Source organism: Cotesia glomerata, linkage group LG4 (assembly GCF_020080835.1).
Source record: "Cotesia glomerata isolate CgM1 linkage group LG4, MPM_Cglom_v2.3, whole genome shotgun sequence".
Lineage (NCBI taxonomy): Eukaryota > Metazoa > Arthropoda > Insecta > Hymenoptera > Braconidae > Cotesia > Cotesia glomerata.
Window position 1 is genome coordinate 27374349 of NC_058161.1, and position 16169 is coordinate 27390517.

The window sequence follows — 16169 nt, forward strand, 5'->3', positions numbered from 1 at the left end:
ACATGTATATAAATATATATGTATATATACATATATATAACTAACAACAATATATAGTATTATTATTTATTATCGTTACTCTTATCAATTTTTTTTTTCAATTATTGTTTTTAGTATTTTTACGTTCATTGGGTTTCTTTTTTATTTACTTATAATTACATTTAACAACAAACTTTGCTCGTATTTCAGCGTTCAACTTCTAAGCCAACTATATATATATATATATATATATATATATATATATATATATATATATATATATATATATATATATATATATATATATATATATGTATAATATATATATTTTTTCAATGTACTTTATACAAGAATTTCAATTTCAACTAATAACACAATTATGCAAAATTAATTTTAAAAATAATTTTCAATTTAAAACAAATTCCTCAGCAAGTTTCGTGCGATTTTTTGGCACGCTATTTGCAATTTAAATTTTTCCTGTTACATATTAATTTTCGACGTTCATCAATTTATTTATCAACTTCTTGTTTCGGGTTTTTTGGTTCGTGTTTTTAAATTCATAGTATTTAATAACGTAGTTTTATTTATTAACTTTATTTTTTATTATAAAGAATAATAAATATAGGCATCCACAGTATTGCTTCTTGTTTATAATTATTTATTAAGTTTTTTATGTTTTCTTTATTTACTTTAATTAATTTTGTTCGCAAAACAACAATTAATAATCATTCAAATATATTTAACAAACGATCCCGATTTTTCGTGCAGGTTGGGTCTTTCTGTGCATGAGAACAACCGACGCGCATGCGCGTGACTAGTTCCCAACGTTCCAAGCTACCGTATGGTTGATTCGTGAAAAAAAAGACACGCTCCGCTAAAAATAAAAGAAAATAATCGTGCTTACATAAAATTTAACATCTTCCTGCACAAATTACACAAAATTTTTATTTCTGATCTTAAAATTAAAGAAAAATATAATTTATACATCCGAAAAATCGCACAAGTCCGCTCGAGGTGTAAAATTTATTTAATAATTAATAAATTTATATTTTTCAATTATTTTGATAACAATTCATACCAAATAATATGGCAGTTAAAAAATGATTATTTATTACTCAATTATTTATATTGTTTTAATAATCAATCTCTCTCCCTTTCTCTCGTGGATTAATCATTTTTTTTTTCTAGTTATTTTTTGACCACTTATACAGGGCACTTAAATTACTGGTTTTGTTTGTTATTATTTCAAAATTCAACTGTTTTGTTTCACTTTGTTCATTCATACACGTACAAAGCTAAAGCTTAAACACCATATTTTATTTTTCAACGTTTAATCTTAATTATTTAACTAATAACCAAACTCACTCCATTTATATGATCGTTTATGTTTTATATAATTAATCAATAATTTAATACTAATTTATTAGTACATGTTTAATAATAATCATCACTCTCATTATGCATGTAATAATAATTGTTCTTTTTTCTTCAATCCATTTGATGATGAATTTTTTAAATAATTAGTTAATAATATATCAATGCAATCAATGTAAATATCATAATTCAAATATAATGCTGATTACGTATTATTAATTTAGTTATTTTGGTTTTATTTATTACTTATTTAATAATGCGTTGTGTCGTTGTCTCTGAATAGTCATCTTTTTTTAAATGTTAATTAGATTTTTTTAATAACAGGCTTTGTTTTGTGATTATTTTATTTGTAAATGAAGTATTTCTCGCCGATAGATCGGTTATACCGATAATCGATGGTCGGTAAGTTATAAGTTGTCGATAGTCGGTAAAGCAGTTTTGAATAACTTCAATTTTTTGGCAAGTTTTTTAACTTTTTGAAATGATTTGACTGTAACTTAGTGAGTGCTATTCTTTTAAAACAAATTGTCGTAATAAATTCCAGCTCGATTGTAGTTACCGTCAATCGGCAATAAATTTTTTTTCTATATGGTTAAGAGTTTTAAAGTCTTTAGTCAGTAGATGTTTTTCTGAGTCAATTTATGCCGAAATTGACAATCTAACATGATTCTGATTTACCGACAATGATCGGTAACTCATTGACTGCTGGTGTAGATTAATTATCTGTAAGCTTTTAGATTTATTAATAAGTAAAAAAAGTCAAGATTAAATAAACTCCTAAAAATTTACACTTTTCAGCGTTTTTTTTTATTTTTTATTTTTAGTTTAAAAAACTGAGGAATAACAACATAAAATTTACTACGGTGTAAACATGAAGAGAATGTGTTTAACATCTTATTTTCATCTAAATATACAATATTTCATTATTAAATTAATTAATTATTATTATTTATTATTCTTTAATAAGAATCATCTTGCAGAAATTTTCTTTATGAAATACGAATCATAAGTAACAATTTGTAGATTTATAATATTAAATTTATTTTTATTTTAAATTTAATATTTATTTATTTTTGATATCACGTGCCACGTTGCTTTGTACGAGCTGAGGGTGGCGTTTTTTTGTTTTATTTAGTATTATTATCAAAGATTTTTTTTTTCATTTTATATTTTTTGAGAAAAAGAAACAATTTTCAACAGGAATATTTTTTATTCTGAAAATTCAGTAGAAAGGGTTGTATAGTAATTATAATAAGTTGGGCCATTAAAATTTGAGTGAGATTTAGAGTTTAAGAATTTCAACAATTTTTTTTTTTTTATTCATCTTCATATCAATTAATAATAATAATTATATAATAATAATAATAGTTGGTAATAGAGTTGGCTGCTATTAGGCCACAACAATGGTTCAAACGGACTGACAAACTCGAATCGTAGCGTCTTGTCAATTTAGAAAACTTTTATTTTATTATTAGAGCTTTTCTTCATTCGAATTGTCCTGTTATAGCTTTCACAGCAATGCACTTGACAATATACATTTTTTAAATAATTGTTTATTTTTAAAAAACGTTACTAGATTTTGCAAGTTGAATGTTTGTTTTAAAAATAATAAAATTTGGAAAATGAGCTTTGTTGGTCAGTTAATATCCATTAACTTTTGGGCGTCAGTTCGTAATGTGGGGTAATCACTCATTTTCCGAAGTTGAGCATTTAATTTATTTAACATCGTAACTAATCGACTAAAAATGTCTGATTTTAAAGTCAATTTTAAAGTTTAAAGAAAAAAGCTACGACTTCAAACTTAATTACGGTCATTTATAAAAGCATACCTGACTTTTCCGTAATTAGAACATATTTGGTCAAAGTACGGACTTGGTAAACTCGGTGTAGTAAGTTACTTAGTGTACTTAGTGACTTTCCACCCGAAACAAAAATAAAATAAGAAACTGAGTGTAACTTTCGTATTTTTAGCGCCATTTTATTTAGTGTCAGAGTAAAAACTGGCTTTGAATTTTTCTTCAATTAAAATTAGTATTTTAATTTAAAAATTTTTCAACTGACCAATAGACGGATCAAATAATCAAAGTGAAATTATTTCTAATAATTTAAATAAATAGTTGAAGAAATTAGTTTTATTTAAGAGTAATTCTTATTGCGCCTGCGCTGAACCAAGTTGAAAGCGGCAATAGGCACAAGACACTACCGTGTCTCAGAAAAAAATTCTTGCAACGATTAGTCAATCCAGTAACAATTTTTAAAAATAAATAAATAATTATTTAATCAAGAATAAACCTGAATATTAAAAGCATTGACAAAGTTCTGAATATCGAGAAACAACAACGACATACGGCATTACCTAGCATTATAACAATAGCATTAGCAACACTGCAATTAATAATTTTCGAGCTAAAGATTAAATAGACATTCATTTCAAATTCACATTTTTTAAAATTCATATATTGTTTGAAGTTTACACGTTAAAAGTTTGTTATTTTGTTAAACGATGATAGACGAGTTTCATGTACCACTAAAGAATTTTTCTAATTTTTTTTATTGCGATTAAATTCGAATATCAATGATAAACATCAGTATTAAAATTTAATCATTTAGTCTTTTTTTTTTTTAATATTTTTTTAGTATTGTAAGACATTTAAACATGCATGAATAGAAGTATCGTAAGTTAGTATGCAGATATTATTTTTAATGATATTACATTCAAACTATCTTTGTTAATAAGTTTATTATTTTATAATTTCGTCATAGGAAAATTAAGGGAAAAAAATATTTATTTTTATTTCTATAAAAATAATTAGTTTTTTATATTTATCTTCACTTTTATGGCAGAATATAGTTTTATTTAAATGTTAATTAATTAAAGAAATTGTGACCGAAAAAAAAGTAAAAGCAAAATATTTTATACAATTCCTTTTTATATATTAAAATATATATTTATTAATTATTATTTATTTTGCAATAATTGACTTTTAGTAATGTACTTAAAAAAAACATTTTTAGTTTTTAATTCTCACGACAAATTATTCAAATTATTGTCAAATTAAAAATAGTTTTTATTTTTATTTTTTTTTGAATTTGTTTAGCAGACAATGAGCAGAGCGACATTGACAAGCGTCATGCAATTTTTAGAGCGAGAGAAAGAAAGAGAGATAAAGAGAAAGAGAGAGAGAGAGAGAGAGAGAGAGTAGATATAGAGAAAAAGATAATGTATGAAGAATATTATTATAATGTATCACAAAAGCAGAGATTATACATTAAGATTATTTAAAAAGCGTTAAATTAGTAATAAATAGATTTTAATAAAGTATTTTTGCTACAATTTAACTAGAATTATTGTATTGCTAGCACATAATGGAGTTTTCTAATAAAGTGTGTTAAATGTAGCAGAATTGATGTAATTATAGATAAATAACTTTATTTTATTTTTGAAAAAATTTAGGAATTAATTAAGAAGAAATATTAATAATTTTCATGAAAAATTTGGTACTAGTTTTTTTGAAAAATTCAGTAATTAAAAAGTTGAAATAATATTACAAATTTTGTAAAAAATTTCTAAAAGAATTTTCAACAAATAAAAAAGTCTCAAAAATTAAATAAATTTTGTATGAAAATTTATTAGATGTTGAAAACTAGCCGACAATAACTTTAGTTATTTACAGCAAAATAATTAAGACAAAAATACTTAACAATAACAATAATAATAATAATAATAATAATAATAATAATAATAATAATAATAATAATAAGTGTTATCATTCCAGGGACGCGTCGATTCGAGGATATACAGTTTTCCGTTCAAACTAGATAACATCTCTCATGTAAAAAATAAATACTAATGTAATAGTTATAATAGTACTGTACGATTATTATTAATGTAATAGCTAATGACACTTTAACTTTTTAAAAAAAAGCATGCAATTTTTTAGCGTCAAAAAATTTTAACCAAACCTCTATAATCGTCAAATAATTTAACTTAGTATACAATATGTTAAAAATTAAAAATAATTCTAATTAATAATCACTCACACAACAATCTCTCCTCTCTCTCGCATTTATTCAAAACTAAAATTACACGGTCTTGGCAACACACTCAAGAAACGTTAATTTAAAAAAATGAAAAAAAAATTTTTTTTTTTTCAAAAATTTACTATAATCATCATCATTATTTTTCAATAATAATAACAACAACAATAGTACCTTTAATTTTTTTAAATATTCTTTTTATTTTGTAGATTTTATATATAAGGCATGCATCATCCGCCGGTGAGTATCTTCCGTCGTTAATTAATTAATTAATCAATAATAATATTCTAAATATTTATATATCCACAAAAAAACGTTCAACTAATTTGGAAGATTAAGCTCACCTAACACTAATTTTAAATAGTCCTCAGTATTAATCATTAATTAATAACTTTAACAAGTGCCTCGACGTGCGTCAGCTAAAAATACAGGCAAAAAAGATTCACCTAAAACTTTTTACACAAATATATATTGTGCAAAAGCTTATTTAATATTTTTTTTAACTTTTTTGGGGAGTAGGAAAAAGGGGTATAGGAAATTTATCAGATTTATTCTCATTAATCATGGCCCTGTGTCCCTACCTAATTATTTATAATTCATAATTAATATTATCACTAATTTTTTTTTGAAAATTTTTTTTCTATTTTTTGTCACATTTTTTTCAAATATTCAAACAGCCGTTGAACGGTTCAACAACTACATAACTTGCTAAATATTAATGGGTATTACTAATTCATTATCATTATTATTATTATTTGTTATTTGTATTAATTTCTAAAAACTCAAAACTTTTTAATATTTATTATTTATTAATTAATTAATCCTCGTTGTTACGTAATAATACGAGGAAAATGAGTCCCTTCGATGCTTAAATTAGATTTTTTTTGGTTCCAAGTCGTTACACCCCCGGCGGATTTTATCGGGGCCTCGTCCCCTATTTTAGCGGGCTTTTAATTTTATTTTAACACAAATTTTATATTAAAAGAAGTAAACTTTTTTGTCTAAAATTTTTGAATAAATCCTTGAATTGACCGGGGACGAAACGCTCGAGGGTGAATCGCTTTGTCGCCTTTTTTGTCAATCGTCAAATGTTATAAATAAAAAAAAAAACTTCTCATGAAAGCATGTCAATGTCATTGAGTATAAATTAAGAGGAAATTAAAATCCAGGGAACGTCTGCTAAAACAATAAGTGCTTTTATAAATTAAGAGAGAGAGATATTTCATTGAGTGCTTAACCAGATATTTAAAACATTTTTTTCTTCATCCGTATCCTTTTCTATTTTATTTTATTTATTTAATAATAATAAAATATTTGAATCTCAAAGCCTTTTGTCATATCACGCTTTACTTTAGTTCTTAGCCGTTTTTTCTTTATTCTTTTCATTACTTATTTTTTATTATTTTTATTCATTATTACTTTCTTTAAGTTACTTTGTCCCTTTAATACGCTCTTACCATTCTTTTAAGATATTTTAATCTACTCTTATAAGAATTAATACCGTCTTTAAATCATTTTTATTACTCTCAATTTTCGATAAAAAATCTTCTAGGATTATCATTAAACAAATTGATTTAAATTGTCGCGAAATTTTTCCGAAACTAACACAACTAATTTAACAATCAAAACTTAAATAGCTTAGATTTAACTTTGACGATTGTTGTAGTGGTTGTTGATTAAACAGCAATTAATCGAGCGTTAGAGTACTCCTGTATCTCATCTCTATTGGCTGCTAGAGATGATACTAGTTTATTAATTACCAGTGATTCATTAAATTATTAACTTGTTATTTCGAGGTGATAATTACTTGCTAATAATTTATTGGTATAACAATCACTAGTTTTTAATGGTGACTGGTTACTCATTGCAGGCTACATTTGTTCTCGAGTTGTGATTTTATCTCTGTAACGTGTGTTTCCAGAGTTTGTTTTAATTCTAAAAAATATTTCATAGTTAAATTTTTTATTTACTTTTTTTATTGAGATTTTTTTAAGTACTTACTTGTAAACTCATCTTGTTCCGCAGCTTCAGCTTCCGCTGCTAATTCCTCTGGTGTTTTTTTCTTGCGCATTAGAGGATTTGGTTCTTCTTGCGTTATTTCTTGAATTTCTTCGCGTTTTTTTATGTTGTACTGCAAATTTTAATTAATTAGTTTAAAAGAATGCAAAAATTTATTTTAAGCCTTATAATAGTTTTTGTAGTAAAAACAAAATTTTTTTAGGTCAAGAAACAATTTTTCTTGAACTTTGTAATCTAGATCCAAGATTTTTTTTATCATCAAGCCAATATAATTATACATTTGGCTTGAATTAATTTTAGCTTATTTCAATACAGTAGTTTACTAAACGAAAAAATATATTTTGTTCATTAAGATTGTTAAATTTTTACTGCGACAATTAATTAACCTCATGCCGTAACAGTCTTTGTTTTGAGTCAATAGCAGTATGCTTCGGAACAACGCAAAAAATTTTTCCGCTCGGAACAAATTGTATAGTAAGTGTATTGTGTGCATAATGCAAAAAGCATAGACTACATTTAAATTTATTTATACTAGTAAACGTTGCGCGCGCAAGCGCACGTGTGAATGTTGGTATGGAATGATCTATATTTTCATGCTTATGATATATTTGACCAATCACGTTACGAATAGTTTGCTTACATGATATATTTTCATATTTTTTCATCTAAATTATAAGAGTGGACCAGAATTCAAATTTGCGCGCGCAAGCGCGCGCCTGACTGCACGGAAAAAAAATCCTATGAAAATTTACTATAGTAACATCGTAATCTAGGACTAGACTTTCAGTATCTCGATTTTTACGATGCTGCCGTCTACAGAATACAATTTGAATTATTGAAAATTACGATGTTATTTAGTAAATTTTTTTTCCGTAAGAGCAAGTGAATAAGGACGCATACTATATGTTTTAATAAAAGAGAGACAGAGTCTAGTAGTTTGCGACGCCACCACCGAAAGATGACCAACTACTGTATCGAGGGTCTTATTATGTGACTGAACAGAAACTTTAGATATTCCCTCCGATAGCGTGAGGGGATAAACCTTGGACTTGAGGCGGAGAGGACACCGGGTTCGATTCCTGGATGATACAGAATTATTTTTTCGGTGACCTAAACTTCTTTTTAATTTGAGTGATAGAAATTTACGATGTTGCATCGTATAAATTACGATGTTTGAGTTCTGGTCCGGCACTGCAATATCCTATACTAAAAATTACGATGTTTTCATTGTAATTTTTCGTACAATTTTCTTTCCGTGTGAAGCGTTTACATATATTTTCATGCTTATGATATATTCGACCAATCACATCACGAATAAATTGGTTTCACATACATTTCATCTCTATTTTAATATTAATAAGATTAGAATTCAAATTTGCGCGCGCAAGCGCGCGCCTCATATTTATGGTCATGATATATTTATGTGTAGTTTATGTATATTATATTCACTTTCAACCAATCAGAATGAGAATAAATATTTTCAACCAATCACATCACGAATAAATTGGTTTCACATACATTTCATCTCAATTTTATTATGGGATAACAATATTTAGATACAAATAGGTTGCTTACATGATATATTTTCATTTTTTTCATCTAAACTAGAATTTAAATTTGCGCGTGCGCCTTGACTATAGAGTTTGCATATATTTTCATGCTTATGATATATTTGACCAATCACGTTACGAATAGTTTGCTTACACGATATATTTTCATATTTTTCATCTAAATTATAAGAGTGGATAGAGTCTATGATTCTTCGATAGTGCCATGAGTTATACAGCCCAGTAGCACGCCAGTGCTAGAGTAGAATTTAGTTTAGATTCCCAGATAGAGTGGAAATTTAGTTTTTATTTCTATTTCTTCCCACAAGAAAAGATCTTAGGAAAAGTTAATAAAATCTCAACTCTACGCGTAAAACTTTAAATAAGTCAAAGTAATCCCGAGTAAAAACAGAATTCCGCCGCACCACCGCCGCAACACCGCTGCACGGCTTTTTAAGCGCCGCACCACCGCTGCACCACAGCCGTGACAATTTTGGTTATTTTATAAGTGCCGTATCACCGCCGTGACAAGTAAAGAATTTATCTATTCACCGCACTACCGCCGCAACAGCGCCGTGACAAGTAAATAAATTTCTATTCGCCGCACCACCGCTGCACCACAGCTGTGACACGCCCGGGTAAAAATAAAATTATTAATTTTTACGAAAAAATAATAAATTTCGTTCGACCGCCGCACCACCGCTGAACCACCGCCGCACCACCGCTGAACCACCGCCGCACCATACCACTGTTTGATGGTATATACATTGAAATAATATATTCGTTGATCATTCAAATAGCTTAACTAAATTTTTTAAGTTAAGTATGGCTTGCAGTGCAGTTGGCAATGTTCGAGACTTCCATGCAGACGATCCAGGTTCGAATCCCATCACAGTTCAATTTTTAAAATTCTTTCAGAGTATTTCAATAGGCGTACCGCTTCTGTGCAACCCGAGGACGAAATTAAAAATCTACATCAACAATACGACTAAAAAAATCAGTAATTTCGCGGTGCTTTGGCCTGATTAAAAAAAAATTTTTTTTTTTAATATTAGGCATTCGATTAAAAGGAGGTTGATCAATAGGTCTTACATAAAGATTTCTAGTCGCATTATTTATTAATTAATTATTGCGTGATAAATTAATTATGATACCATTTTTTGTGAAATTGTAGGTATGATTTAGCATTGGTGCGGCGGTGGTGCAGCGGTAGTGCGGCGATGCTAGGGGGAGTAAATTTTTAGCGTGCGGCGTAATAGTCCGCCAAACGGCGGTCGTGCAGCGGTGGTGCGGCGGTATGGTGCGGCGGTGGTGCAGCGGTGGTGCGGCGGTCGAACGAAATTGATTATTTTTCCGTAAAAAATAATAATTTCATTTTTACTCGGGATCTTGAATGGAGACATCGGCTTCTTAACTCAAAGTGATCAGAGCTTTGAACTATAAGTACACAAAATTCATCCGGGAAGCCATAATTTTATCTTGAGTGAAGAATAATATATCTTGCTCAAATTGATAAAATATTAGATTCAAAATATTGAAATTATTTAAAAATATTTTCTATGAAAGCTAAAAAGACGACACAATATTTCTCTAATTCTATAAGAGTTTTTTAATTTTGTAAGAGTAATCTTTTTTTGAATTAAAAACAAAAATTTTAAGCCAATAATACGAAATAGAAGATAAATATTTTCTTGTTTTTGTGTTAAAATAGAATTGTTTAATCATTTTTATAGATAAAATTTTCATCAGTTTGATAAAAATCGTTCAATAAATGTATTCGATGGTTTGTTTCACGCAGATAAAATTTTATTTATCAGTCACAGGCTATTCAGATAAAGGGAATAGAACAATAAAAAATTACAAATAACGTGGTGGATAACAAAAAACTGAAATACAAGAAGAGTTTAATTGAATTAACTGTTTTAATTGAAAAAGAGAGTAAACCACAAGTAATTGATTTTTACAATACGAGAGGTCATTTAGTTCAGCAATAGCAAGTCCAAAACATGTGTATGTACAAATCTATATAGGTATTTTCATCCACTGTTTTCAAGAGTGTTTTAGTATTGACTTTCACAAGTAGTAATTAACGTCAGGTTCAGAACAATCTTTGACGGTCTACGAGGTTCGACCTCATTTACACTAGTACCATTTGTCTTACTCACGTATGACCGGTATCATACTTCTATACTTTACAAATCGAGGGTTCGTTTAAAATAGATCAATTATTTTATTCATTTATACGTACATACATACATACGATATACCTTTGCATTGTTGAATATACATAGCACCAACCACACTCGGTCTATTCAACATCAATTTGAATTTTTCAAAAATACCCTTTTCCTACCTATAAATCGATAATTGGTTGCTTGAAATCTGATTGAAGAAACAATGCGCCTTGACATTGCATACCTTGAACATTCTCTCAGTACTCAATTAAAAAAATCAAATTATTTTCTTGTTTTTTTAGTTTTCTTCAAGTGATTTTCATGTTTGACTCTTCCAATAAATTTACAAATAATGTATTTATGTTTATTTTATCAAAACTGGTCAATATTTGAAACCTCTACTCTTAAATTTCTTTGAAAATTATTTTCGAAAATGGAATTTTTTCAATTGCTGCCAATAGAATTTGTTGATTTTTCAAATTTGCGGTAACAAATCTCAAATAAATAAAGTTAAGTAGTTCAGCAATCAACAGAACTTGTTGAGATGAACAGTCGTTACTTTTTTTTAAGCCAATCGGAAAACTTAAATAGGACTAGGACTCATGAATTATTCAAGACGAATCGAGAAAAACGTTAGTGCACACCTCAAGTGCGGAAGGGTTAAGAGTCCTCTACTGTTGTGAATGTTAAGTCGCTTTTATAGTCAAGTAGGACACTGAATCTCAGATTCTAAAGATCTAGTCTACAATTTCCAAATTTGTGGAACCTATAAATGGTTTTTTTTTTTCTTAAGCAATTAAAAACTAACAATGTTACCAAAAATCGAATCAGTATTTCCAGATTAGTTAAAGGCTTCCATAAAATTGATAAAGTTTATTTATTAAAATTTATATAGTAGATACAAATAAATTTCAATCAATCATTAGGTAAAAAGTAAAGTTTTTATGTAAAATAAATCTTATATTCCGTTAAATATCATGAAAAAGTTATTAAAAATTGAGGATTAAACTCTACTTTTTCCTTTACAGAAAAATTAATTATATAATCAATAATACAAAAAAAGTAATTATAATAATATTAATAATAATCATAACGATAATTGGTGAACGTCTTAAAAGGAGTCAGCCTGACTCTATTAGGAAGTCGCCATATTGAATGCAGGGACTCCCTACTAGAGTCAATTTGACCCCAGTTAAGTTTTGTAATTTTTCTTTCCATTCTTCAAATCATTTCTTTATTAATAATTTTCTAATTTTCTTTTCATTTCTTCTTGATTCAATTTTGTTCCTCTTCTTGAGTTCCATCAACACATGTTCGATGTTAATAATAATAATCAATTTATTACACTAATAATTAATCAGTTTTTCAATAGATTTGTACAAACAATTTTTATCTGGATCAATAAATCCTTTTTGTCTCATTTAAAAAAATTTATTTGTAAAAATTGATGTTCGAAATAGTTTTACGATTATAACTATCTAAAAATGTATTTAAAAATAAGTTTCTATTTAGAATTTATTTTAAAAAAAAGTCAATAATCTGTACATAGTTATTTTGAGTACCGATAACACAATGCTATTTTCTATTACCCGGATATCAAGTTTTTATTAGGATCGCACCCATGAGCAGTATGTCGTTACTTATCATCAAAATAATTTTTTTTTTCTTCTTTTAATATCATTACTAACAACCAGCAGTCACTATGCGACTGCCGAAATTTACGGATTATGAATAAGAAAACTTTTGTTTAATAATTTATCGATATTGCTCATGATACTATACATAGTTTGGGTACTTTTGAAATAAATTTTAAAAGTAATAGTGCCATGACAGGATCAATTACAAATAATTTAATGGACAAATGTGACCAAACAAATTTATAGAACCAACTAACTATTCAAAACTCCTCCAAAAACTTAGCGTAAAAAATTGACTATTACTAAAAAATATATAATAAAACCGTGAAAAGACACAAATTCTTATCTAGACCTTTCCAATAATACCAAATTTAACTTACTTTCTCAATTATTTAAATCATAGATGACTGTCGCTGAAAAAATATCAAAACCAGTTTACGATAAAGATATACCCGTTCCAACAATTTTCTTAGTTTCTAAATTATGTAAATTAATTTTTGACTTATAACCACAGTCACATGTACAAAATAAAATAAATAAATAAATGACGTTTAATCCCGAGTCAAAATTCGAGTCCCGTTTTGACCGTAAAAATGTCCCAACTCTTTGAAGTCTAATATGCCGCTAAAAATCGAGTCTATTTTGACCGTACAAGACGGTATCGGAGAATAAGTATGGTTAAAACAGGTGTACGCAGGTTTGTTTTGACCGTAAAAATTTTCAGGAGTATAATATTATCATTATAAATATTATTTCTATATTTGTCATCTTGTTGATTATTATTATTTCTCTTGCCATCTTGTAGTTCTTAGGCGCGAAAATTTAAATTAATAAAAAACATGAAAAGTTGACATTTAAAAATTAAAAATTTAATAATAATAATAATAATAACAATAATAATCTCAGAGAAGGGTTTTTCTTTCAAAAATTTGAATTTTGGAAAAAAAAATATTATTCTTTTCTAAATTCAGCTTAGTTCACATATTTTCACTGCAAAAAGTTTTAAAATATATAAGAATTGCAGGTAATTGTTTAATTTCACGTTTTTTAAAAGTAATTAATTTTTTGATATTTTTCATAGTTTTTTTTAATCCAACAACTGACGTTTTTCATATTTTTTTACTCTAAAATTGAAATTTTTCAAAAAATTAAAAAAATTTTTCTATTTTAGATTTACTCTGATAAAAAATATTTTACAAGTAGAAAAAAATTTTTTAATTATCGATTTTTCGATATTTTGCTAAAACTTTTTAATCCAAAATTTGAAATTTTTCATAATTTGTTTTTAGTTAAAAAATTGAAATGTTTCATAATTTTTCTTATCCCAAAATTAACATTTTTGAAAAAAATTTTGAAAAATTTTTCTATTTTAGATTTATTCTAAAAAAAAAAAAAATATCTATTAAGTAGAAAATAATCTAATCATGTTGATTTCACACCCCGTGAAAATAAGCAATTACCGAATCTTACAATTGAAAATAGAAGTATAAGATTAATAATTGAGAATGGGTAACTAAATTTCAATTTTGAATGTCTATAAATATAATTATTACTATTCATTTAATTTCTCCGTTCTTTTTTAATTTAATTTAATTTAATTTAATTTCTAAGTTCTTTTTCAGATTCCACTCAGAACTTAGTCATTTCAAGACGCGTCATTTAAAAAGTTTATGAGACTACTGAGATTCGCCTTTTACCAATCGGCAGTGTAGCGATGCGGGTAGCGCGTAAGTCTTGACGAGCGATAGGTTCCAAGTTCGGTTCTCGGTTAGGGCAAAGCGACTTTTAATTATTTCTTTATTTACGAAGCGTATTAGGTTAAGTTACCATAAGTAATCCTTTCCTCCTATTTCCTTACTCCTTAATATGTATAAACTGGACAATAAATAACCCCTGTTCGTAAAAAAAAGACTCAAATTTGGGAAATCATCCATTTTTGTTTTTTTTATTACAAAATTAATTTTATATATTTTTTTGTGCTCATAAACGATTTTGATAGTAGTAATTGTAATAATTGTTAATTACAAATTTTTATGTTAATGACAATTATTATTAATTACTATTACTTATTTCTTATAACAATAATAATTATTAATTATAATAATAATTATTATTGCAGTGATTAAAACAAAAAAAAAATAAATAAATGTGATTTCAATTGGATTTGAACCCGGACCCCTAAGAATTTTAAAATTTAATTTATTATTATTTATTATTATTATTATTATCATTATTTCAAGCCTGGTTTGACCGTAATCGTGGTAGAATGGGACAAAACTCCACTAGTTACGGTGAAACCAGGCTCAGTTTAAATGAACTATCAATACAGCGCCAAGTCTGTTTTGACCGTAAAATTGAGATGGGAAAAAATTACGGTTAAAACGGAACTCGAATTTCGACTCGGGTTATCGTAAAATTCGAATCTATTTAGAACTACTTCGAAAACTTATCAAATAAATTATCTATTTCTGAAAAGCATATGAAACATTAAAAAGACATAAATTTAGGTCAAGACCTTTCCAATGATACTAAATTTAATTTAAAAAACTCATTCGATCATATAAATACGCTGGAGACGAAATTTTACTTATTTTCTTAATTATATAGATTGAAGACATAAAAATTCACAATTCATTTAAAATTAATTAAGTTATCATGAAATTTTTCATTAAAAAAATATCGTTCATATGACGCAAAAAAAAAGAATTTTTTTCTATCCAAACATACTTTCCTGCACAAAAAATATTTACAAATATCCACACAAAATTCTAGAATTCCGACGGTAGGATAATTCCGTTGAAAAAAGTTTTTCTTTATAATGTTAGTACGAGTGTATAACGTACGTTACGCCGCAGTGCGGACATCATCCCCTCTTAGCTTTATTCACCAAATGTGTTCTATTTGTGTGGGTACACAATGGCGAAGATATAGAGTGAAAAAGAGAAAAGTTAAAACAATGAGTAAAAAGCTTTTTGTTTGCTTTATTTTTATTTTATTTATTTCATTCAACTCGAGTTATTTTTTCCCGATATTCTAACATACTTAACGCACAATTTAATCAGTAACAATAATATGTATTAACCTATTTACCGTAGTACATTAAATGAAGAAATTTTTGAACTCCCCAAAATAATTTTAACATTTCCCCGTAGGTAATTTGGATGAGTGCACATTCACGTAAATAAATTGTTAAACAGAGTTATTTGTATTTAATTTGTATTTTCACGAATGTATGAAAATTACCGAGAAATTGTAGTTATACGTTTTATTTTGTTTGCAGAAACATGAAAAGGTGAACAGGAATAAAATATGAATTCATTAAATTGAACAGTATATGAAAAAAATGTATCGCTTCATATCATAAACCGTTGATGGTTGTTTTCGTATAAGGGATTAAAATA

The 16169-nt window shown here is 27.0% G+C and overlaps 1 protein-coding gene across 2 annotated transcripts in view; it reads right to left on the bottom strand.

Moving 5' to 3' along the window:
- Positions 1-1969: 1969 nt before the first annotated feature.
- The window catches only part of LOC123262506 (complexin), an 84657-nt gene continuing 70457 nt past the window's right edge, over positions 1970-16169 (bottom strand). For both annotated transcript variants that reach the window (XM_044724754.1, XM_044724755.1), the window contains 2 exons: positions 7393-7522; positions 1970-7326 (listed from right to left, as the gene is read on the bottom strand). In XM_044724754.1, coding sequence (XP_044580689.1) covers positions 7253-7326; positions 7393-7522 — 204 coding nt within the window. In that variant the 3' untranslated portion in view covers positions 1970-7252. The remainder of the gene's footprint in view (positions 7327-7392; positions 7523-16169) is intronic.